The sequence below is a fragment of the Amblyraja radiata genome, chromosome 31 (genome assembly GCF_010909765.2).
Source record: "Amblyraja radiata isolate CabotCenter1 chromosome 31, sAmbRad1.1.pri, whole genome shotgun sequence".
NCBI classification, from domain to species: domain Eukaryota; kingdom Metazoa; phylum Chordata; class Chondrichthyes; order Rajiformes; family Rajidae; genus Amblyraja; species Amblyraja radiata.
The window spans coordinates 29,532,833-29,559,444 of record NC_045986.1 but is presented as its reverse complement, the minus strand read 5'-3'; the positions used below and the strand labels follow the sequence as shown (position 1 = coordinate 29,559,444).

Here is a 26,612-nt window from a genome sequence, read left to right as displayed (position 1 = left end):
GTTTAATAGCCCTGGGTTAAGATGGGTATATCAGGAAATGTTATGGAACTTTATCACAAAATAAAAGCTGTCCACAATTAAGTCTGACTTAATTTGTAATTGATGCTTCCATGGAACTAAAATGGTCATAAGGGGGAGGGGGGGGGGGGGGGGAGACCAGAGGTTCTTGCTTTGGCATTTGAGACAATCATAGAGTGTGGTCCAAATCCTTTGTGAACCAACATTGCCGGGATTCAGCCTGCATGAACTGATTATCCATTGATAATTTTTCACGGTTAACTGTACTGGTTTTTAGCAGTAATTGTAGATCAGTTGATGGTGTCGAAAATTGAAACGTTGCTGATGTCAATTTTCTCGAATACTGAACTAATATTTTTATTTTACCTTTGCTAGGAGGTGTTGGTGTGCTGTACCAGCTGAGTGAACAGGGCAAGCAGTTGGCGATCCAGGTTTCCAATATTTTGGGCATGGACATTTGCGGTATCGATCTTCTCAGAAAAGATGATGATTCTTTTGTAGTGTGTGAAGCCAATGCAAATGTGGGTTTCAAAGCCTTTGACAAAGCTTGCAATCTGGATGTAAGCAGTATCATAGCGGACTATGCCCTGTCGTTACTGCCAAGCAGACTGACCAGGAAAATGTCACTTCTTTCTGTAGTTTCCAGTGCTAGTGAAACGAGTGAGCCGGAGGTAGGAGCTCCAGTCAGCGCCATTCCGGAAGGTGTATTCACCATGAGTGTGGGATCAAGTTCCAGTGAGAGTGACCCCGAAATAGTGGAGGTCAGGGATTCTGACACTACTGCTTCCAGGTCCATGCACACTGTACTGCCTGAACCAGGCTACAACATGAACAATCTCATAAATACTGAAATTAAACTATTGAGTGAGTGAGATGAGAAAGCTCTACTTATAGGTATAAACAGGGGTGCTTTCCCAGCTCAGCTGGAGAAAAAGGTAAAAGAATTAACAGAAGGGACATGATCTAATTTTATTTTCTCCCATATTAATCATTAAGTCTGAGTTTGTGGAAAAACCCAGACTGATGACAACCATCAATCCACTCCAGGTGGGTTATGCTGTCTCGATGCCATTGAGGTGGATGGGTGGGAGTATTCATTAAGCACACCATGTATATTTAATTCAGTAGCACTATAGGATGAGTTCAGTTGATTGGTTAAAAAGCATGGCCTTGCCAATAAGAATGTAGCTGGTTAATGCCTGAAGGCAGAGACCAGTTATTGTTGTGGAGAAAACCCTCCCATCAGTGCTATTTGGGAAACGCATGGCCTTTGCTTGACACCTTTCTATGTTGACATGGTTGTTATCATGAACTTCCTGTATTTGGAATCAATCTCTTGCCTCTCTACAATGAACTGCCCATCCATGTTATTTTCCTTTCCTTAGATTAGGTGCTACCCGTATCCCTTGTTTTTCTGTCTACTGTATTAACAGTGCTACTTGGACTGCACATAATTTAAGCATTTTTCAGGAATTTTGGTAGGAACAATTTGAACTGATGGGCTAATTAACAAATGGGTCAATTAGTATTCCAGAGCATAAAGTCACTAACAAACTTGGATATTTTAGCTGTCTTCACAGCATAAGGATGGAGCAAATACATTAAATTAAAGTAAAATTATAGCACAAACCAAAAATAATATAAGCTGCAATTTCAATTCTTCTCTCCCTTTTTCTCGAAAAATAAATTCTTTGAATTGTAAGGTTAAAATGCTGATGAGCAAATAAATAAATGTCTGCAGAAGATGAATGACAAAACATTAATTGGCAGTGTGAAAAATGACATGGCTAATCATTTAATATTCTTAATGGGCTTTGAAAGTTGGAATATGATGTTGCCTACCAGGCTAATTAATGGATGAAGAATGCATCTTGAGGGTATGGAAAAACAAGTTGCTAAGAAGAAGTTTATCTTTGTTTTAAAGTGAGAGAACTACTGAGTGGAGATTCTATTATGAGATTGATGAATTCTTCATTTTATTTGTCAACTCAGTTGATTAACTTGTAGTTCCATAAAAAACAATCTTAGGCATAACATTGAAGTATCAGAGGAATAAATAGGTTGAGTAGTCTCACGCTTTGATGGAGAAAATCTTTTGGTTCATGACTGACTAAGTTAATATGTGGTTTGAATGCATTATGTTACAGCCCCAATGCTCTCCATCATTTTAATTTTGGTTGCTAATACTTGTACCAACATTGCAGTTTAAGGTGAACATAGACTGTCCTCTTTGAAGCTTGTGTCCCCAGTGTTTTTACCCTGAATAATATCGTTAAAGTTATGGGTGAAGTGTTGAAATGCATATCTGCATTTAACCTGCGGATTTAATCGGCGAAATGCACAAGGTGCAGAATGCATAGAGTTTAGTAAGAACTAGAAAATTATAATTTTACATGATTGTTTGCAAATTGGATGTTTATATCTCAAAATATTGATTATCTGTCAGGTGGGTAATATCCACAAAATGTGCGAATACAGAGGATTGACTGAATTATTTCAGGCATGCCAGAAGTCAGCTCCAACTTCTTGAACAATTGTGCTTCTGCTGTGAAGAGATAAAGTAATTGTATTTATAAATTATATCTTCCAGTATAATTCGCACAACGTTGCCATCAAGTTGTTCTTTTCAAATGTCAGTAATTGTTGGTGAGATTCAGTGCACATTTCTGATTGTGTGACTTCTGGCAGTGTGTGTAAATGTCAGCAAGCACAAGTTCAGACACTTTAAAAGTACTAGTATTTACAAGGTAGTAACTTGATTTTAATTGAATCTTAGTTGAATCATAAGCTTATTTCACCATACGGTTATTAATACTGGCAATTTTAAACAAGAGCCATCAGCATATTTAGCGATTGTGTCATGAAAAATCAATTAAAATGGCTCTGTTAAGTGGCAGCTGCTATGTCGGATGAGAAGTTACATACTAACCTAGTCAATTCATTAAATATACCCATTTAAGAAACAGACAATTATTGTAGTATTTAAAACAAATATTACATTGAAGTAACTTGATATCTTGAGTTATATGTTGACTAAAATCTCAAAGCAGATGCAAATAATTTAGCATATTAGCTCTAGACGGCTGAGTGCATTAACGCGGAAGATAGTATGGCACCAATGAGCATATGTGTATAGAGCGTTACATTTGACTTTACTGTGCCTGGGCTACAGGGACAAGGCAATTAACCTCAGCAGGAAAGTATGAACAGTAACAAAAGATAAAAGCAGATTTGATTTTAATTTCTCCACTGGTATATGTAATATTTTGCTTTTGACTCCAAGTCAATTAGCCCACTAACGTTTGCTAATCAAGCTTGAAGTTGAATTGCTGGAGGGAAGAACCATCACCTTGTCTTCAGGGAAGTAAAGATGAGGGAGAAAATTCAAAATTTAAAACCACTTTTGCGAAGAAGTTGTATAATCTCAACAAGGGACAGTAACTTTTATTTGCAGGTAACAACGTTCATTGCAAAAACTGTTAAGCTTTCATAATCGTTCTCTTTTTCCAAACAACAGAACTTACCAATGTTCTTTCTAAAGGAGTTATTTGATTTCCCAGTAAATATATTTTAAGAATAACAAGGTTTTTATCAAGATATAAATGTAACTGAATAAGTAAGGTATGCTTTAACAGACACTGTTAATGACCCCATTCTTTGTTTTCTTTGACTATTGTTACTTGTAAATAGTTTGCTATCTCCTGCAAAATTGTGCTTCACAAATTTTGAAATTTCTGTCATCTATGTTAATGTCCAAGATTGTGATAAATGGGTGGGAGGCTCCTGTTGACAAAGGAGAGATGTGACTAATAAAGCAGATGCTGCTTTTGTGTGAAATTGGAGAGCTCCAGAACTGTTGGAAAATCGCCTTCTGACATTGGAGATGGTTTACAATTTAAGAGGATGAAGTACCTTCATATTTGCACAAATATGTCGTGTAAATTTTGTGTAATTAATTTTGTGATGCTAACTGAAGCGTAACAAAATAAAAAACTGCAGTAGCTCAAGGTGAAAGTATTTTAACATAGTAATGGAGAAGCATTGGAAGTCTTTTGATGCTTTACCTCATCTTTCAGTAATTTAAGATTTTACTGATATTTTTACTTTTAAACTATTCAGAATACCAAGACAAGTTGGTTAATATAATGCAGCATTTTGTGCACTGGATGTATCCTGGTTATAGTAAGATATTAAAACTAGGTAAACCGGTGAGTTAATTCATGATATGCAGTTAGCTATTGACCAAATAGTTACAGCTAAAATCTCAAGTGTTTTTTGCTCTATGTTCTGCTAATGGTGATTTTAAACATGTAAACAAATGCAATGAATTTTCAAGCCATGCACACGCAGAATTTCTTTTAAGACATGAATTTCTTCACCTGTGCAATGTTTTTTTTTATGAATTGTGTTCCGAATGTAAATATCAAAAAAGTGCCAGGTAGTTATCAGTTTGAAGATGGGTCCCATATCGAAACGTCATCTGAACATTTCCCTCCCTTGGGAGAAACCAACATCAGATAAGATTTGTTATTAATTATGACATCCACCTGTCCAATAATTATAGAGTGAAATGTTGCACAGTTTTTATACTTAGACATTGGCGGAGACTTTATCCTATCATCCACAATTCTCTTTCATTCCAGTTTGATTAGGAGTTTAAACATTGGAACAACAATATTATTACTGACTGTTGGCATTTGTGCCACTTCAGCAAGGATTTTTTAAACATAATAGTAGAACTTGTAAATGTTGCTTGTCCTAACTTCAGCACAATAGCAAAATGGTTTCCATTAATTTGGAAACACATTCTGAAATTTTGACAAATAAAGCAGACTCTCCACTTTACTGAAAACTCAACTTGAATTCCTAATTGTAAATGTTTTATCACAGTCCAACACTTGTCTTTTTGCCCTATGTAAACTTAAGAGCAGTTCATTTTATAGAGTGTAAAACAGAGGCAACTGTGCCAACCCTGATATTGGATGTGTTTCCAGACCGAGGGGGAACAGTAGGAGAAACCTTGTATTATAATATACCCTAAGTAGTATATTATGCAGATGTAGGTAGGAATTACATTTAACTTGTATTTAAGAGAGAGAAAAATATTTGAACATCTGAAAACTGAATTTATGCTTTTACGGCTTATTTCATAAACACAATGTTCTTTAAACATTGGGATAGGAATGGGAGGGAAAAGTATGAAAATGTACACTTTATGAATAAGCTGAGTGTTCTGGTGCACTGAACTGTACAGCTGTGAAGTTTGAATTTATTGATGGTATTACTAACTGCTTTTCTCTGTAGAACATTGTGCTTAGAGCAAAGTATTTTGTGAAAGTATGACTGTGCATGCTAGACTGGGTGCCTTGTTCAAATGGGATTATGAAGCAGTTGTCGAAAGGCCACAAATGAGTTTTGGGTATAAGGCATTTGCACAACCAGCTGTCCTTGACAACATTAGGAAAGTAACTGAGGCAATTTCAAAGAACAAATCTTGGAAATTTGTGCAGCTTAACCTTTACCAAGATGATGGTTTGGAAGATGTGCATTACATTTGTTTTCACTTGACCTTTGTTGGGGTAAAGCAGTATCAGGTGCTGCATTTTCATGTTTTGTGGAAAATAATTTACTGATTATTTCTCTTTAGGTAAACTACAGTGAAGTGATGGCTGCTGCATTTTCAACCCAGCAGTTCAAAATCTATAACCCTGACTTAACATTGTATTTACACATTCTACAAAAGGGGCTGTGAATAGCATCTAGCAACAGTGATATGTGTAATTACATTGTCTTCAGGATCTAATTACTGGAGTTGCAAATAGTCAAAATAAAATTGGAATATCTGTTTTGTTCAAAATAATATGCTATACCCTTGGGCTGCAGTCCTGAATGGTGCAATAGTAAACTGCACCAAAAGGACATTGTACATAAGCTGACGATTTTTTATAGACCTAAATTTGTAGCTTTTTTTGATCTTGCCCAAATGGCAGCTAGAATTTGAAAATTTATAAACTTATGTAAATTTTTCATGTTTTGTCACAAAGCATATTTTATAAACCCTTTTTTAAATCATTTTAATTTGTTTTTACGTATTGTTCCACTGGTGAATTGTCATCTGGGTATGAAAGGAATCTGAAATAGAAAATGTTCTACTTGTAGAGCTGATTCCACATTACGTGATACCTGTGCAGCCTGGTTGTACGGTTTTGTGTTGACACCTGAGTGACCGCAGCCCAAAGGTAATGAAGCAAATGGTAACTTATTTTCCAATAGAAGTACGTCAAGATTTTGTTTCTGATGATATGAGTGATATCTCTGTCCATTAATACAAACTACCTTTTTTTTCCCATGAAGAGACAAACTCTTGGCCAATCTTTTCTTTTTGGACAATCATCTCATTCAGCTAAGGGTTACCAATTGTATTATTTTTATTATTCTGTGTGAGTGTGTGAGAGAAGTGAGCACATGCATGCTTTGTGATTGTACAGCTATTAAGAGTGTGGTTAAATGGTTGACATGCATTGTTTGAAACATTTGAAGGACTAATGAGATCGATAATACTTGGTAGTGGTTTAATTATCATTTGAATGGGAGTAAACTGAATTCTTAAGATCAGTATTGCACTTTCCTTCCCTATGTACAGTGCCCTCCATAATGTTTGGGACAAAGACCCATCATTTATTTATTTGCCTCTGTACTCCACAATTTGAGATTTGTAATAGGAAAAAAATCACATGTGGTTAAAGTGCACTTTGTCAGATTTTAATAAAGGCCATTTCTACACATTTTGATTTCACCGTGTAGTGTTTATACATAGTCCCCCCCCATTTCAGGGCACCATAATGTTTGGGACACAGCAATGTCATGCAAATGGAAGTGGTCTTGTTTAGTTTTTTGTTGCATATCCTTTGCATGCAATGGCTGCTTGAAGTCTGGAATTCATGGATATCACAAGTTGCTGGGTGTCTTCTCCGATGATGCTCTGCCAGGCCTGTAATGCAGCCATTGTTGGCTTATGCTTGTTTTGGGGGGTAGTCCCCTTCAGTTTTCTCTTCAGTATATAAAAGGCATGCTCATTTGGGTTCAGATCGGGTGATTGACTTGGCCACTCAAGAATTGACCATTTTTTAGCTTTGAAAACTCCTTTGTTGCTTTAGCAGTATGTTTGGGATCATTGTCTTGCTGCAGAATGAACCGCCGGCCAATGAGTTTTGAGGCATTTGTTTGAACTTGATCAGATAGAATGTGTTTATACACTTCAGAATTCATTATGCTACCACCATCAGCAGTTGTATCATTAATGAAAATAAGGGAGCCAGTACCTTCAGCAGCCATACATGCCAGGCCATAACACCCCCACCACCGTGGTTCACAGATAAGGTGGTATGCTTTGGATCTTGGGCAGTTCCTTCTCTCCTCTATACTTTGGTCTTGTCATCACTCTGATATAAGTTAATCTTCGTCTCATCTGTCTACAAGACCTTTTTCCAGAACTGTGGTTGCTCTTTTAAGTACTTCTTGGCAAACTGTAATCCGGCCATCCTATTTTTGCAGCTAACCAGTGGTTTGCCTCTGTATTTCTGTTCATTAAGTCTTCTGTGGACAGTGGTCATTGACAAATCCACACCTGACTCATGAAGAGTGTTTCTGATCTGTTCGGACATGTCTTTGGGGATTTTTCTTTATTATAGAGAGAATTCTTCTGTCATCAGCTGTGGAGGTCTTCCTTGGCCTGCCAGTCCCTTTGCGATTAGTAAGCTCACCAGTGCTCTCTTTCTTCTTAATGATGTTCCAAACAGTTGATTTTGGTAAGCCTAAAGTTTGGCTGATGTCTCTAACAGTTTTATTCTTGTTTCTCAGTCTCATAATGGCTTATTTGACTTTCAATGGCACATCTTTGGTCCTCATGTTGATAAACAGCAATAAAAGTTTCCAAAGGTGATGAAAAGACTGGTGGAAAGACTAGGTGCTGAGAGCTCTCTTATACCTGCATTAAGGAGGCAATTAAACACACCTGAGCAATTACAAACGCCTGTGAAGCCATGTGTCCTGAACATTATGGTGCCCTGAAATGGGGGGACTATGTATAAACACAGCTGTAATTTCTACATGGTGAAACCAAAATGGATAAAAAATACCCTTTAATAAAATCTGACAATGTGCACTTTAAACACATGTGATTTTTATTTCTATTACAAATCTGAAATTGTGGAGTACAGAGGTAAATAAATAAATGATGGGTCTTTGTTCCAAACATTATGGAGGGCACTGTATGTGGATTTTGTAACAATTAACCAACTGGAGTTTTATTACATTTGTAGATGGATAAGTCGTTGTGACATGAACTACACAAATAACAGAAAATACAAATGTATGGAAACCTTTATTATCCTAATATTTAAAAATATTCATCTCACTTAAGATTTGATTCAAAAGCAGGAAATCAAACAATGAAGGATAAACATCAACTGAGGATCCCTCTATTTAGATGTGTGAAGAATACAGAATGTAAGCAGAATATTAAGATAAGAGAACCTTTATCACCCCCTCCCACCCTACCCTGTTTTTGCAGTAATGCTGTATGATTATATTCTCAACTTCTACCATGTATTTCCTTCAGCCTCTATGGCACTAAATAAATGCAATGCAAAGTCCCCATAGTAGTGAATATATAAAGATCCATAGGTGTGGGGTTAAACCTCAACAATAAAAACTGTGAACATTACATTTGTTAAACGATATTTAACACTATGACTCCAAGTTTGTGTTTTTTAAAGAATGTTATTAAAGTATTAGCCTTAGCCGTTTTGCAAATATCACGTTGGAGTTTATAGAATGTTTTATGGATCTAGCAGTTTGTGAAACTCCCTCAAGTGGTATTTGAATAATTAGTTGAAACGGCATGGCTGTGATGTTAGTTACATTGATCATGGTAAATACTGTACATATATTCTGTTTCACTTTTTCTAGAATGTAATAAAATGTTTCATAGAAACTAAAATCATTTATTAAGCTGAATTGTGCTTTCTAACAAAAATCGAACGATAAGTGAAGGGCTATGTCGAATACGGATGCATCATATGTGTTCTGCAATGAAACAGCCTCTTGGAAAACATTCCGCCGAGATTTTTGTAAAATGTCAACATTAAACACTCACGTTTGAACTGAGAAGTTGGTTTTGGATTTTCATTGGATCCGTATGGCACAAATATGCTCAGAGCCAGTGTGCTTTGATTTCCATATTTAAATTTCATCTATGATTTACTGGATTACACAGGCAAATTTTGGTCAATCTGTACCACATTGGATGGGAAAACTATGGGCTAGTCAAACTGAGAGTATCTGCATCTACCACCCGCAATGCTATTGAGTTGCAAATCCCTATAAAGCTGGGTAGGATGAAAAGAATCAACTCCCCACGAAACTCTGCTAACTAATTTTCTTAAATCTTAAAGTTGGTTATGTTGCTCTTTAAAAACAATCACTAAAGAGCTGTTGATTGCTGCATCCTGTGGATTAATGCAGAGATCCCACAGATGCTTACTCTGTCAAGAATCATTGGTAAAATGGGGTGGATGGCGAACCGGCCATGACAACTCTAAGGGTGTACGTGGTTGGTCTAGGAATCATTTGATAGAAATCTTCCGAGTTACAGGCCGTTCTGCCCAGTTCCAGATCTTAATCTGTTACCTTGTACGTTATGGATTTTCAGTTTGCTTGTCTGGGCTTTGTTTAAACAAGATTATATCTGTTTCCAACGTTCTTCCCGGCAGTCAGTTCCAGCTCCAGGTTTTATTTTGGCTCACTGTCCCCACCTTATCAATGATTTTTAAGTGTAGAAACAAGAAGCTGCAGATGACAGTTAATACACAAAAAGGACAGAAAGTACTGGGGTAACTCAGCGGGTCAGGCAGCATCTCTGGAGAACATGGATAGGTGACGTTTCGGGTCGAGACTGAATGTCTGAAACATCACCTATCCATGTTGTTTTTCCCGACCAGATGCCGCCTATCCATTTTCTCCGGAAATGCTGCCTGACCTGCTGAGTTAATCCAACATTGGCAGTAGTACAAAAACTCCTTGTTATTACAGTTTTGTCGTTTTTGGTTGATATTCGGGGTGGAACACAATCTCAAAGAGATGTGTTATCAATGCTATTTTCACTTCGACTAAATCATTTAGTTAATTCCTGTATTTCCCCATCTGATTTTTTGCTTTACATAAATCAGTTTTGTATAAATTACTGACTTGAAAAGTGCCTATTAGATGGCTGTGAAACATATTGGCGCTTTACAAATACACGTCTGTGTGGTATGTTGCCAATATTTGTTATATGATACTGGTTTTTGACCACCACGGATGTAACTTGCATCGCCTCACTTGCTATAATCCTTTTGTTAAAGAAACTCACAGTTTCCGGGTTTATTTTAATACATATATTGTTAAAATATTGCATTGCCTCAAGCCACTTCCACGTAAATATTTGATGGTGTAACCGATTCTCCACTTTGGTATTAAAACAACATCCCGGCACACTGACATGACAACTTTCAGCATGTGTTAGCCCAGTCGTAGGGAGACGGTCCCTTCCCTCCGGGATATGAAAGTGCTTTTTTAGCCATTTCAAGGAGCCGTTGGATTGTCGAGATCTCATTTTTATCCTGTACGATCAACTCGGTATTTTCTAAAGCCAGTTCTCCATATTCAGTAGCCTACAAAAGGCAAGATACTGTATTAGAAGTTACAAAAATACCACATGGCAGACAAAAGCTTCTTTGATCTCTGAAAAATATCAGTTTAGTTTATTGTCACGTGTACCGAGGTACAGTGAAAAGCTTGTGTTGCGACCTAACCAGTCAGCAGAAAGACAATACACGATTACAATGGAGCCACTCGTAGTGTGCAGATACATGATAAAGGAATAACGTTTAGTGCAAGATAAAGCCAGTAAAGTCTGATCAAAGATAGTCTAAGGGTCACCAATGAGGTGGGTAGAAGCTCAGGACTGCTCTCTAGTTGTGGTAGGATGGTGCAGTTACCTGATAACAGCTGGCAAGAAACTCCCTGATTCTGGAGGTGTGTGTTTTCATACTTTTATGCCTTTTGCCCGATGGGAGGAAAATGAGCAAGTCATATAGCTCCTGGAATCATGAAATATCCTCATCTTCCTCCCCATCCAAAATCCTGTCTTCAAAAGTCTATCGATCGCAGCTTTGGACACTTAACAACTGAGTAGCTACAGCTCTCTTGGGATAGATAATTCCAAAACAAAATCACAAGTCTACCTGCTGTTATTCATTCCAACCATCTGCTTATCAAAAAAACCCTTGCCTATGTCCATCTATTACCTGCCACGCTTTCTCCTGCCTCTCCCCCTCTTCCAGCTTCCTTTCCGCCCCCACGCCCTACCATACACACACACACACACACAATCAGATGAAGGGTCTCCATCTGAAATGTCACCTATATATGTTGTCCAGAGATGCTACCTGACCTGCTGAGTTACTCCAGCACTTTTGCATATTAACCAACACCTGTTCGTAGTTTCCAGGTTAGTTGGCCCCTGCAAAATTGCCCCTAGTGTTGGGAGCGGATGCAAAAGTGGGATAACATACAACTTGTGACAAAGGGTGATCAATGATCGGGGTGGACTAGGTGGGCCGAATGGCCTGTTTCCATACTGTATCTCAATACTCAGTTCCTGGATTGTTTTCCTCCCTCAGTAAACCTGGAGTATTGCATTCTATTTCTGGCACTTAGGCACATCTTCGTGGTTGTGATATAATAGGACATTAACATCATGAAGTGGTGAAACAGGGCTGCAACTTTGAGCCATTTACAATTGTACATTTCTTGCCTTCTTTCCATGGATTACACATGTTACTGTATGTAACAAACTCAGGTTGTGTTAGCAGTGCCAGAGCGAATTTTCAAGTGTTTGTTTTAGAGTTTCCTCTTAGTTAAATATTTAAACAGTAATATTATTTTTACCTCCAAGTTCTTGTGACTGTGACAAAATGCCTCAAAGCTCTTATAAAATTCAAACAAACAGAACATGTTGGAAGCAGATAGGTCTGATGGCATCCTGTGGAGGAGGATGTAAGGCTTAAAGTGTTTTTTTTTTGTTTTTTTTCACAACCTGGGTACACAGTGGATTGTGGGAAGCTTAGCTCCAGGATTACATCAAGAAACAAATTGTATAGGGGAAAAAAAGATACAAAGTGCTGGAGTTACTCAGCGGTTCAGGCAGTTTCCCTGGAGAACATGGAACATGAATTTGTAAACCAGCATCTGCAGTTCCTTGTTTCTACAATCGATTATATGCTGCAATCTGTAAAGGATGACTCCAACATACACCAGAAATCAGCTCTTCCATTTTCCCATCTAAATGCCTGGAACGACACTAACATTTATGGTGAAGATTGAGACACAAGGAACCTCTGATGCTGGAATCCTGCATAGAACACAAGGTGCTGGAGTTTAAATGTTTTTAAACAATGTAACAGGATAAAATAAGTTGTGGCAGCAATATCAGTTCTAGAAACATAGAAATTAGGTGCAGGAGTAGGCCATTCGGCCCTTCGAGCCTGCACCGCCATTCAATATGATCATGGTAGTTATAATCACAGCTGTGAGAAGGGATCGCTTGATTGATGAGCACAAACAAGGCTATGAGCTGAACTAAAATAAGAATAGAAGAACAATGAGAAAGTATCACATGCCTCCAAAAACAATGAGGTAGAAGATATATTTAAAATAATGTTCAAGAAGGAACTGCAGATGCTGGAAAATCGAAGGTAGACAAAAATGCTGGAGAAACTCAGCGGGTGCGGCAGCATCTATTGAGCGAAGGAAATAGGCAATGTTTCGGGCCGAAACGTTGCCTATTTCCTTCGCTCCATAGATGCTGCCGCACCCGCTGAGTTTCTCCAGCATTTTTGTCTATTTAAAATAATGTTGTAGTTCCTCCTCAAAACAATTGCGTCTTTCCAACCCTTATACAGCTGATGAACTGTGCATTGTTATGGCCTGTGCATTTCTGTGAACTGATAAATACATTTTTAAGTTAATATAAAGCAATTCAATTTAATTTTTCAGTTGAGACCTTACAGAGGTGTATGAAATTCATGAGGGGAATGGATAGGGTGAATGCACAGACTCTTTTGCTCAGGGAGGGGATAACTCAAGGACAACAGTCTAAACTACTGTTCCTTCAGTCCTGGAGAGCCCGCAGAGCAAGTTGCCTACCCTGGTAATAGAGGATGGATAAAGGCAGTAGGGAGAAAGGATCAAGCAGTGGAAACATTTTTAGATGGAGGTGAGGAAGCACAAGGGGCATGAAACATTGATGGGAATTGTCTATATGGCCCTAAGTGGGTCGGTGTAACCGAGAGCACCGAATAAACGACATGACCAGAGTTGCATCTAATAAGGGGAAATCAATAATCTTCATGAACTTTAATCTACATATAGACTGGGTAAACCAAAGTAGTTGCAATAGGGTGGAGGACACATCCATGGAGAGTATAAGAGATGGTGTTCTGGATCTGCTAAAATGGGAACCGGGGAGATTGTTGTAGATCTGGTATTGTGCTATAAACATACAACATTGACTAGTGTAGCAAAGGAAAATAACCTACAGCTGCAATGTCTGTGCCGAACATTCATATCACTTCACCACCTACCGAGTGTTTTTTCCATTAACATATGTATGCTTTTTGTCATTATATATGTTATAATGAAATTGTATTTGTTATAGAAAGCTTTTTCATCAAAAAGATAAACATCAATATATGTTGTGCATGCAATATTAGATACCCATCATTCATGGACAGTCAACTCGATCCGTTGCCTCCAAGATAATAACATTTGATAGCTCAATATGTTAGATTATCTGACATATAGAAGGTTTAATGAATTGTGTCAGATTAACAAAAATTGACTATTCAACAAATCAAGTCTACTTGGGTCAATTTCTAATGATTTGTGCAACCTACTGGGTTATTCTCCTGAAAGAACAATGTGAAGCGTACCTTATTGAAGTTCATGAACAGGTAGTAAAGCATGGCCAGGGTGTGAGCAATGCTTCCAATTTTGCCTTTTTTCACAAGGAGCTCTTGGTTTCGCAGGTCAAAGATTGCATGCAACACCTTGACTGCTTCTGCTTCCTGGGCTTCATCTTCAGGAGAACCAAGCAACACAAAAAAAAAATGTATTTAAAAACAGAATCTCGTGGAAGAAATGCTGAGAAAGGCTTTTCTAAACTAACAAAAACTAAGCATTAATTGGCACTACACTCTTGGAAGTAAAAAGTGGACTAGGATTACATTCCGTGCACATATATAAAAATGACACCTATACTCTGCACATTGAATCGCGAGGAAAGATAGTGCAGACTAGGATATACCTGAGAATTGAGAGAGTAATGAAATTAATTGAAGTATAGACTGTTAAGCGTGATGAACTGTATAATGTGTTAAGCTGTCCTGACATACCACTTGTATTTTCCATTGGGGATTCCCGGGTATAATTAGCTTTGAGACCTAGAAATATCAGCCACAAGTCCTGTCTCCAATTGCTCAATGCTGACCTCTGCTGGTGAGTTGTGTTCAAGCATGTAGAAGCAAGGAACTGCAGATGCTGGTTTACAAAAAAAGACACAAAGTGCTGGAGTAACTGCGGGTCCAGCAGCATCCCTGGAGAATACATGGATAGGTGACGTTTCGTGTCGGGACCCTTCTTCAAACTGTGATGGGGTGGAGGGCCTCTTCTCTTAGCTACAGTCTGAAGAAGAGTCCTGACCCGAAACGTCCCCTATTCATGTTCTCCAGAGACCTGCTGAGTTACTCCAGCACTTTGTGTTCCTGGATGTTGGCTGAGGACTGGAATAACATTGACCAAAAGGATGACAATTTTATAAAAGGGTACGGAGTTACAAGGCGAAGCTAATTCAGGACTGAAACAAAGTAAAGGTTAAAGCTTTCGTCTCCCTGCCACCCCCCATCAGTCTGAAGAAGGGTTTCGGCCCGAAACATTGCCTATTTCCTTCGCTCCATAGATGCTGCTGCACCCGTTTACACTAGTTCAATATTATCCCACTTTCGCATCCACTCCCTACTCATTGTGGATAATTTACAGTGGCCAATTTACCTATACACCCACAAGTCTTTGGAGTGCGGGAGAAAACTGTAGCACCCCGAGAAAACCCACAAGGTCACAGAGAGAATGTACAAACTCCATGCAGACAGCATCCGAGGTCAGGTTCAAACCCAAGTCTATATGGCTCTATGATTTATTTATTTTTTAGCTGTCCAACAACTAACACACCATTTTGAGGTCCTACATGCCAAGTGTCCAAAGTCAGTCAATTTAATTAGTTTGCTATGTGGTATTGACAATGTTACCAAACTTAATTATCTTTTCCTGGGACATTTTAGAGTAATAATAATAATATCTTTTATTGTCATTGCACAGAGGTGTAACGAGATTTGGTATGCAGCTTCCATCCGATATCATAACTTAATCAACTAAAAATTTAGATACCCAGAGAAACATGATTTATAAAAAAAACTGTAAAATAGTATAAAGTGAGTAGTCTTGTTCATCAGTAGGACTTGTTCAACACTTGTTCTAGACAGGCAATTGAACCATCCTATCAACAACTATAGAGTGGTCCTGAGCTACCATCTACCTCATCGGAGACCCTTGGACTATCAGACTTATCTTGCACTGTATGTTATTCCCTTTATCCTGCATCTGTGCACTGTGGACAGCTTGATTGTACTCGAGTATGGTCTTTCCGCTGACTGGATAGTACGCAACAAATAGATTTTCACTGTAACTCGGTACATGATACTAAACTAAACAGATGGAGGGATTTTGACTAAAGGTGGAGGGAATTTGAAAATAAAAATCTTTCAGATTGTAGGAGGGATTGTCCTTAACTGTTAATTCTGGCATAGCTACCTCAGGTACGCAAATACTTTAAGGAAACAGACAATTTTGAAGAGCACCTACCAAAAACATCTGCAAAATCTATGAGACTGGTGCCAGGTGCTGGTGAACTGATTCCTGCTTTCCACAGAGATTTTTGTATCTCCGTCTCCACCAGTTCACCCAGAAACGTTTTCCAGATATTGGTCACCTGCAATGAAAGCATGAAGCAGACTGCAGTTCAGAAGCCACGGTCCGACCTACTGATGTTACACCAGCACTTTACATTTTGCTTGTGGAATATTAAGTAAGTAAGTAAGTAAGTTTATTGGCCAAGTATTCACATACAAGGAATTTGCCTTGGTGCTCCGCCCACAAGTAACAACATGACATACAGTGACAGTTACGAATGACTCAGAAAACACTAAACATTAATAATAATAAGACATTAATGATAAAACACCATTGATCAAGCATGTGAACAACAAAATACCAGATCAAAGGGAGGCACAGATATATCTATATTCAATTAAGAGCTTTTTAAATCTATGATAAACAACTTTTGCAAGGTATAGAAACAAAGAACTGCAAATGCCGGTTTATACCGAAGATGGACACAAAGTGCTGGAGTCACTCAGCGGGTCAGGCAACATCTCTGGAGAACAAGGTTCAGTTTAGTTTATTGTCACGTGTACCGGGGTACAGTGAACAGCTGTTGTTGTGTGATAACCAGTCAGCAGAAAGACAATGCATGATTACAATTGAGCCATTTACAGTGTATAGATTCATGATAAGGGAATAACGTTTAGTGCAAGGTAAAGCCTTGCACTAAAGTCCAAACAAAGAGTTTGAGGGTCACCAATGAGGTAGATAGTAAAAAGAAGAGGTGATGTTTCAGGTCAGGATCCTTCTTCAGTCTGAAGAAGGGTTCCCGCCAGAAACGTCACCTATCCATGTTCTCCAGAGTTGCTGCCTGACTCGCTGAGTTAGTCCAGCACATTGTGTCTACATTTACAAGATAATTTGTTTATGCGTTTCATTGCATTGCAACACCTATAGGGTGATTTCACGAAAGGTCACTGGAGCGTAGATCCGCACCCACGTGACCGAAAATTTAAACTGGGGGACAAGCGTCACTTCCGGTACATGTTAGTGAATGGGAAAACACGCACTTTCACACCCGTTAAAAACATCGAAAACGGCCAGTTTTTGAGCTGCAATTTACTGAGCCAGTTGGGGTGACCGTGAGGCACAGCTACCTAAATTTACAGTCCAAAAACAAGATAGAAACTAAGGTAAATTCAAGAGGGAGCTGAAGGTGTAAAAACAGCGGAAGTGCTAGCGGACATTTGCCGTGGAGATTTAAAGATCCAAAATATCAGGAATTATCGCGTTTGCTCGCTGCATTTCATCAAAAGTGGCATTATTGACTTTTTATCTTTATTCATTTGTTATATGAAAAGTATTAAAAGTTAAAAATCCGTCAGTAAAATTGCAAAATCGCCCATGGTTCTCAGGTGGGTTTTAACATGCAAAATGAAAACGCTTCTGAAGCTCCATTTACCATTTAAATAATCGTAAACTATCAATGCGTTTGGAAATAAATTTTACTGAGATGCAAGCTGTCAGCTGTTAGTTGGACAAAAGCAGGACATTTTATTATTTGCCAAAATATATTTCTCAATGTTTCTTGTTTAAAGCCTGCACAATCACCCAAACTACTTATTTATTTATTTATCATCTAATAACAGACAAGCCTGCAGCATGGAATAATGTCAACAATCCTGATTGGGCACCCACTGTGAGCAGGATAGACAATGTGCACAAGAACGCCATCAACTTGCAGAGCTATAGATGCTTGAGCTGCAACCAAATCTGCTTTAATAGTCTCTTCTTGTTGCACGTGCATGGCGTTCTTGTGCACATTGTCTATCCTGCTCACAGTGGGTGCCCAATCAGGATTGTTGACATCATTCCATGCTGCAGGCTTGTCTGTTATTAGATGATAAATAAATAAATAAGTAGTTTGGGTGATTGTGCAGGCTTTAAACAAGAAACATTGAGAAATATATTTTGGCAAATAATAAAATGTCCTGCTTTTGTCCAACTAACAGCTGACAGCTTGCATCTCAGTAAAATTTATTTCCAAACGCATTGATAGTTTACGATTATTTAAATGGTAAATGGAGCTTCAGAAGCGTTTTCATTTTGCATGTTAAAACCCACCTGAGAACCATGGGCGATTTTGCAATTTTACTGACAGATTTTTAACTTTTAATACTTTTCATATAACAAATGAATAAAGATAAAAAGTCAATAGCCTTACTTTTGATGAAATGCAGCGAGCAAACGCGATAATTCTCGATATTTTGGATCTTTAAATCTCCACGGCAAATGTCCGCTAGCACTTCCGCTGTATTTACACCTTCAGCTCCCTCTTGAATTTACCTTAGTTTCTATCTTTTTTTTGGACTGTAAATTTAGGTAGCTGTTCCTCACGGTCACCCCAACTGGCTCAGTAAATTGCAGCTCAAAAACGGGCGGTTTTCGATGTTTTTAACGGGTGTGAAAGTGCGTGTTTTCCCATTCACTAACATGTACCGGAAGTGACGCTTGTCCCCCAGTTAAAATTTTCGGTCACGTGGGTGCGGATCTACGCTCCAGTGACCTTTCGTGAAATCACCCTATACACAAAATCCCAAGGTACTAAATAGAGTGATACAGTGTGGAAACAGGCCAACTTCAGACCCTTCTTCAGACTGAGAGTCAGGAGAGGTGTGGTTTCGGGTCGGGATCCTTCTCCAGTCTGAAGAAGGGTCTCGACTCGAAACGTCACCTATTCCTTTTCTCCAGAGATGCTGCCTGACCCGCTGAGTTACTCCAGCTGTTTGAATGCCAGCAATAACCTCAGTAAAGCCCCCGTCCTGCATCAGCAAAGCCTTATACAGTCTCTCATGTCTGCAGGACAAGTTGCCACTTTGCTTGTCCCACATTGATCATGGTGAGTTGTATCATTCTGACCTTTACCTCTGAGTACAGCGAGTCTGCTATGTCCATCTTCTCCTGTTGGTAAAACACGTTGGCCATATGGTAATACCCACCGGCAGTGTGAATGTCAGACACGCCAAACACTCGCGTGGCGTGGTAAATCTGTCAAAAGTAAATTCCTGCAATTAGTCTCTTTCAAATGGAAAACAGGGCGTCTTATCTTGCATGAGCTACCATTAAGTGTTCCATATTCAATGACATTTACTGACCGACTATTAAATAGAAATGGAGGTGGACAAGCAGAATAGTTCATCTTTGTGACGTTATGCCAGATGTTTAAATTGTAAATTTATCCACGCTGTGTCCTTTTGTTCTTGATGTGAATGGAAGCATGTTACATTAAGCCTAATTATCTGTGTCCTGCCCCATCCCTGGCCTCCTAGTGTTTATAATGTGAGGGAAATACACGTTGGAAATCTGTAAAGCATAATTAAATTACATAGTAAGGCAGGGCAGCTTGGTGAACAAAGGGGTTATATTCTTAAAGGCAAATTCATGATGTGGGAGATACCATTATTACTTGTAGAGAAAATCCAGTTTGATACCTTGGGATACCTAGGTAGAGATGCTGCCTCACAGTAGCAGAGACCCGTATTTGATCCTAACCTCGGGTGCTGTCCGTGTGGAGTTTGCACGTTCTTCCCTGTGATGGTGTGGGTTTCCTCCGGGTGCTCAGGTTTCCTCCGCGTCTCAAAGAGACGTGTGGGTTTGTCGGTCAGGTCAGGTAGGGGAGAGTTCCCCCCTCCACGGGTACCATGTAATCCCGTGCTACCTGCTCCATGGTCGGACAGTCGGCGACTAAACTGTCTCCCCCACCTGGTTTGCCAGATGAGGAGGGGGCTGTGGACCCCCAGCAGGACCAAAAACAAAACCTGTCTAAAGACAGATGAGCTCCTAGCGAGCCAACGGCCATCCACACTTCAGTAGAAGTTGCGATCACTGTCGTACACGGCATTGTAAGGCACCATGTTTTCAATGATGGTGATGATGATTTGTGGGTTCATTGTCCCTCTGTAAATTACCCCCTAGCTTGGGTCTCTGGCGCTGTGAGGCAGCAGCTCTACCCGCTGCACCACCGCACTGCCACATTGGTCTTTGTCAACCCATTTCTTCCCAACTACTTACATCGTCAGCAAAGCACCACAGCGCTTTGTCGTAGTCACACTTGGCGGTGTAGAAAAGGCCCAGGTTTCGGAACAACTTGTACTGAATGGCGTTAATACATTCCTTGGTCTTCATCACCGTCCACTGAGCCTGAGAGAGGTACTCTTCAGCTTCATCTAGTCGACCAAGGCCTGGGCAGCATCCCGTGCACAAAATGGTGAAATTACTGACTGTACATTAACACAACATTCACCCTGTCTCATGTTCATAAATTCATAAGTGATAGGAGCGGAATTAGGCCATTCGGCCGGTCAATACGCTGCCATTCAATCATGGCTGATCTATCTCTCCCTCTCAACCCCATTCTCCAGCCGTCTCCCCATAACCCCTGCCACCCTCACTAATCAACTATCTGTTCCCTTCATGATTTTATATACTGCTATAAGATCTCCCTTCAGCCTCTCACATTCCAAGGAATAAAGTCCTTGCCTAGCCGACCTCTCCCTATAGCTCAGTCCTTCGAGTCCTGGCAACATCCCTGTTAATTTATTCCGCATCTTTCCCACAGCAGGGCGAGCAAAACTGAAACTGAACACAATACTCCAAGGACGACAAAAATGCTGGAGAAACTCAGCGGGTGAGGCAGGATCAATGGAGCGAAGGGATAGGGTCTCGACCCGAAACGTCACCTATCCCTTTGCTTCGTAGATGCTGCCTCACCCGCTGAGTTTCTCCAGCATTTTTGTCTACCTTCCATTTTTCCAGCATCTGCAGTTCCTTCTTACAAAATACTTCAAGTTTGCCTCGCCTCACCAATGTCTTGGACATCTTTAACATAATGTTCCAGTTTCTAATGTGTCAAAAGCCTTAATAATCATTACATTAATAAAGGCTTAGTGATTTTCTAAAGATATACACAAAGTGCTGGAGTAACTCAACAGGTCAATAGACAATAGACAATGGGTGTAGGAGTAGGCCATTCGGCCCTTTGAGCCAGCACCGCCATTCAATGTGATCATAGCTGATCATCCACAATCAGTACCCCATTCCTGCCTTCTCCCCATATCCCCTGACTCTGCTATCTTTAAGAGCCCTATCTAACTCTCTCTTGAAAGTATCCAGAGAACCAGCCTCCACCGCCATCTGAAGCAGAGAATTCCACAGACTCACAACTCTATGTGTGAAAAAGTGTTTCCGCATCTCCGTTCTAAATGGCTTACCCCTTATTCTTAAACTGTGGACTCCCCCAACATCGGGTCAGGCAGCATCTTTGGAGAAAAGGTCTGAAGAAGGGTCCTGACCCGAAATGTCACCCATCCTTTTTCTCCAGAAATGCTGCCTGACCCGATGAGTTACTCCAGCAATCTGTGCCCATCTTTGGTATAAACCAGAATCTGTAGTTCTTTGTTTCTACTTAATAATTTTACTGGCTCTTCCCAGCTGACGTACATTATCAACCAACATAGAACATGAAATAATCTTACCAATACCAGCTTCTGCCAGGAGTAACTGAGATGGAACTAGCTCAGCGGAGAGGCTGCCATACACTGTGGTTGCAAAACGCAAGGACTGCAGTGCTCCAGGTATCGCCCTTTCATGTTTACTCTCAAACAGAAGCTTCTGAGCCACAGTTCGTGTCAGATCAATGAGATGTTTCTGTAAGCAGCAAAGCCATTAGAAAAACGAGGCACTCTTCCTCAAGCTTATGTTGGGCTTCAGTGTAACAGTGCAGGAGGCCACAAACAGGCAGGCCAATGGTGGGAGTGGGATGGGGAATTAAGGTGGCAAGCAAGCTGTAGCGTATGGTTACATGCGTGAGACTACGCATGGGTTTTCTGCAATGCAAACATTCAATCTTCAATCTGTGGAGCCGCTGCCTCACAGCACCAGAGACCCAGGTTCGATCCTGACTACGGGTGCTGTCTGTGCTGAGTTTGTACGTTCACACCATGACGGTGATGGTTTTCTCTGGGTCTCCTGTTTCCTCCTTGTTTCCAACTATATGCCGGTTTGGAGGTTTATTGGCTTCTGCAAATTTGTCCCTAGGGTGCAGAGAGTGGATGACAAAGTGGGATAACAGAGAACTGGTGAACGGGTGATCAATGGTTGGCGTGGACTCGATGGGCCAAAGGGCCTGTTTCCACGCTGTCTCTCTAAGCTCTTTCTAAACTAAAATGCTTTATAAAATGGATTATTTTTTAAGTTCTAAATTATTCTTAGAACATTGTCTGATATATTCTTCAGTGATTCAAAGAGAATTTAAAATGTAATTTTAAGCAAATTTGGACATTAACCGTATATCACTGACTACATTTTCAATTGACCGTATTAAGTAGCGATACTCAGTTCATTTGTTTAGGATACCGAGGAATGTTCCATTTCCAAATTTGCTTCAAGCTCTTCTGGCAGGGAACACAGGTTATTTTTCCCAGTGTACAATGGATGTGACACATGTATGCGTGGAGACTGTTATCCATGAAGCAATGACTGTTTTGATGCCACTGTGATTATGGCTGATCTATTCATCTACTGACATTCTTGATGAGTAAAGGGCCTGTCTAACTTGGGCGTCATTAGCGCGTCACGCAGGTGGCGCACGAAGATTTTGTGAATCCCGAAATCCTGGGGCGCTGTGCGCGACCGCGTGTCATTGCCTGCACCACCATGTCTCACCATGCGCCATGCGCGGGTCACATGCGCGTCAAGCATAAATGACGTCGCGTCGTGCGTCGTGGAGCGTAAATGATGTCACGTAAATGACGCGCAAATAACGCCCAAGTGGGACAGGCCCTTAAGGATATCAAAGGTTTCGAGGAGAAGGTAGGAGAATGAGGTTGAGTGGGAAGAATAGATCAGAATTAATCGAATGGCAGGGTAGACTTGATGGGCCGACTAGCCTAATTCTGCTCCTATGTCTTATGGTCTTCAACACCATATCTACAGCAGGAAGACTGCTTTTGTTTCAAAGTTGTCTGACAATCAGCTTGGACTTCGCTAGGGTAAAAGACAATGCAGTGGTACATATATAAATTGACTTGACTTTGACAGCCCTTGGGAACAATCTGTCTACAATCACATATGAAGAATTGTATTCAATAGTTACTGGTTATAGCGAACCTATATTCCTCACCTGCATAAATCAGTACGTTGTGGAGAGGACAAGAGAAAACTGGAAATCAAAAAATAAACAAATATAGATGCTAGGTAGACAAAATCGAAGGTACACAAAAATGCTGGAGAAACTCAGCGGGTGAGGCAGCATATATGGAGCGAAGGAAATAGGCGACTTTTCGGGTCGAGACCCTTCTTCAGACTCGACACGAAACGTTGCCTATTTCCTTCGCTCCATAGATGCTGCCTCACCTGCTGAGTTTCTCCAGCATTTTTGTCTACCTTCGATTTTCCAGCATCTGCAGTTCCTTCTTAAAAATATAGATGCTAGGTTCTCAGTGTTTACCTGTCTCTGCACAAGTTGTGCCTTACTGTGCTCTCGTTCTATTGTTGAGCTGAGGAAAGGCAGTGGTGTTCGTACCGGAATCAGAAGCTGGCAAATCTTCTCATGGATTCCATGCCAATCTGCCTCTTGGTGCGCAATATCACTGTGAGAAGACAGGGATAGGCGTTTAACCTTGAGAGGAACATTCTTCATTCTTGATTAGTACAGGTGTCAGAGGTTCCGGGGAGAAGGCAGGAGAATGGGTTTGTACTCAGCTTGTACTCGCTAGAATTTAGAAGATTGAGGGGGGATCTTATAGAAACTTACAAAATTCTTAAGGGGTTGGACAGGCTAGATGCAGGAAGATTGTTCCCGATGTTGGGGAAGTCCAGGACAAGGGGTCACAGTTTAAGGATAAAGGGGAAATCCTTTAGGAGAGTGGTGAATCTCTGGAACTTTTTTTTGTGTACCTTCGATTTTACAGCATCTGCAGTCCCTTCTTGAACACGAGTTACTCCAGGACTCTGTCTGTCTCCAGAACAAGGGGGTCACAGTTTAAGGATAATGGGGAAATCTTTTAGGACCGATATGAGGAAAACATTTTTTACACAGAGAGTGGTGAATCTGTGGAATTCTCTGCCACAGAAGGTAGTTGAGGCCAGTTCATTGGCTATATTTAAGAGGGAGTTAGATGTGGCCCTTGTGGCTAAAGGGATCATGGGGTATGGAGAGAAGGCAGGTACAGGATACTGAGTTGGATGATCACCCATGATCATATTGAATGGCGGTGCAGGCTCGAAGGGCCGAATGGCCTACTCCTCCACCTATTTTCTATGTTTCTATGAGGGAGAGATAAATCAGCCATAATTGAATGGAGGAGTAGAGTTGATGGGCCAAATGGCCTCATTCTGCTCCTATCACTTATGACCATATCACATTCACTCGTTGGCACAGCTAATAAATACTGGAAGTATCAAAGATATGTTCTTTATCAGTAGAAAGTTTCAATATTTTATTTAGTTCAGAAAACAACCCCATTTTAATGGATAAGAATTGGAATTGTTTTCTTTTCAATAAAAACTTGCATTTGTGTACACATTGCAAATTGATTTGACCAGATTTGAAGTTCATGCATTTCTTTTCAAAAAGAAAACTTTTATTCTTTAGAAGTAATTCATTACCAGATAAAAATAATATTTTTAGCGACTAAAATAATTACATTTGTCTTCAACTATGCAATAGATTTTTTTACATTAGACCTCCACCAACACCACAACCTATGGCCACAGCAACTGTACCTCCAATTATTAAATCTAATGATTCTTATTGCCTTATCTATGATGGTATCTATGGTGGTGAATCTGTGGAATTCATTGCCACAGAAGGCTGTGGAGGCCAAATCAATGGATATTTTTAAGGGATAGATAAATTCTTGATTAGTGCCAGTGTCAGGGGTTATGGGGAGAAGGCAGGAGAATGGGGTTAAGATGGTGAGATAGATCAGCCATGATTGAATGGCGGAGCAGACTCGATGGACTGAATAATTCTGTTTCTATCACATGATCTTATTTGTTGTTTGTTTACTCTATTCCTTGGTTTTAATATTTTATTTTATTAGAAGTAAGTACAGTCATATGGCACCAAAGTGCCTAATATATATTTTCATAATACATTTTATGTACAACTTCTACTCTATTCCTTGGTAAGATGGGCATTTTGGCGATTGCAATTTAAAACAAAATTGAAATGGAGTCCAGCTGTTCTCTTTAATACCTCATCTACAAAAGTCAAGAGTGTTTTATTGTCATGTGTCCCAGATAGAACAATGAAATTCGTACTTGCAGCAGCACAACAGAATATGTAAACATAGCACACTGTAGAACAATACAATAAACGAGAAAAATAAGTCCAGTGTGTATATTATACACACATAAGATAGATACAAAATGCTGGACGAACTCAGCGGGATGTTTTGTGTCAAGATCCTTCTTCGGACTGAGAGTCAGCGCAGACGGAGACATAGAGATATGGAAGGGTAAGGTGTGAAAACACAGATCCAAGGGGACGATGATAAAGGAAATGTAGAACGGTTAGCTGAGGGGAAGGTAACAACGAGGCATACAATCAGTAAAATTTAATCAGGAGGACAGTGGAACTGGCTGGAGAACTAGGATGGGGTGGGACATAGAGAGAGAGAAAGCAAGGGTTACGAAGTTAGAGAAATCAATATTCATACTACTGGGTTGTAAGCTGCTCAAATGAAATATGAGATGTTGTTCCTCCAATATTCGGTGATATATATATATATATGTTCACACACACACACACATACTCATAAATCATATAAACACAATAATGATGCAAAAAAACAAAATCAATGCTCCCGAGTCCATGTAGTTTTGGAGGTCCTAGTGCTTAATAGCTTGATGGCTGGAGGGTAGAAAGATGTGTTACAAATATAACACATCACACATCAAAGCTACTTCTGTTTGGTCAGCAGCCCACCTAGTTTAAGAAAGCCTCAACTCACCAGTAATAAGTCACCCTGCACCGGGAGCACATAATATGGGCGGTTTTTTGGCACATCTCGCACTCCAGTGTGACCCCCTTGGGATTAGCAAGCGGATAAACAGAAGTACTTAACATATCGAAAGCTCGGGAGGTCAGCTCGTTTCTGCAGCACTCTCAGCTTCTCGAGTGCGGCGTTACTGACGACTGGAAGACGTTGCTAGGGAACGGGGACACGTTGTTAAGGAGTTGGGACACGTTGCTAGGGACTTGCTGCACGTTGCTAAGGACGGGACACGTTGCTAGGGACTTGCTGCACGTTGCTAAGAACGGGGCACGTTGCTAAGGACGGGGCACGTTGCTAAGGACGGGGCACGTTGCTAAGGACGGGGCACGTTGCTAAGGACGGGGCACGTTGCTAAGGACGGGGCACGTTGCTAAGGACGGGACACGTTGCTAGGGACTTTCTACACGTTGCTAGGGAGTTAGGACAAGTTGCTAAGGACTTGGGACACGTTGCTAGGGACTTGCTACATGTTGCTAGGGAGTTGGGACACGTTGCTAG

General features: G+C 40.1%; 2 protein-coding genes across 3 annotated transcripts in view; one reads left to right on the top strand and one right to left on the bottom strand.

The window, feature by feature from the left end:
- Positions 1–2,981, top strand: part of rimkla (ribosomal modification protein rimK like family member A) — a 42,980-nt gene extending 39,999 nt beyond the window's left edge. For both annotated transcript variants that reach the window (XM_033048405.1, XM_033048404.1), the window contains exon 6: positions 394–2,981. In XM_033048405.1, coding sequence (XP_032904296.1) covers positions 394–890 — 497 coding nt within the window. In that variant the 3' untranslated portion in view covers positions 891–2,981. The remainder of the gene's footprint in view (positions 1–393) is intronic.
- Positions 2,982–10,436: 7,455 nt separating this feature from the next.
- Positions 10,437–26,260, bottom strand: zmynd12 (zinc finger MYND-type containing 12). The gene is made up of 8 exons (XM_033048400.1): positions 26,070–26,260; positions 23,561–23,702; positions 21,588–21,759; positions 20,125–20,294; positions 18,979–19,101; positions 16,036–16,162; positions 14,052–14,197; positions 10,437–10,730 (listed from the first exon to the last, which is right to left on the bottom strand). The coding sequence occupies exons 1-8, from the start codon at positions 26,183–26,185 to the stop codon at positions 10,569–10,571; spliced, it is 1,158 nt and encodes a 385-aa protein (XP_032904291.1). The 5' UTR covers positions 26,186–26,260; the 3' UTR covers positions 10,437–10,568.
- Positions 26,261–26,612: the final 352 nt, after the last annotated feature.

Bases quoted from the DNA above. Each gene is read 5' to 3' on its own strand.
- zmynd12 (XM_033048400.1), bottom strand. From the start codon at position 26,185: ATGTTAAGTACTTCTGTTTATCCGCTTGCTAATCCCAAGGGGGTCACA. The intron at 20,295-21,587 runs GTAAGATTATTT...GATGCTGCCCAG, and splicing joins CCTGGCAGAAGCTGGTATTG to GCCTTGGTCGACTAGATGAA. The intron at 10,731-14,051 runs GTACGCTTCACA...TGCCTTTTGTAG, and splicing joins TGTTCATGAACTTCAATAAG to GCTACTGAATATGGAGAACT.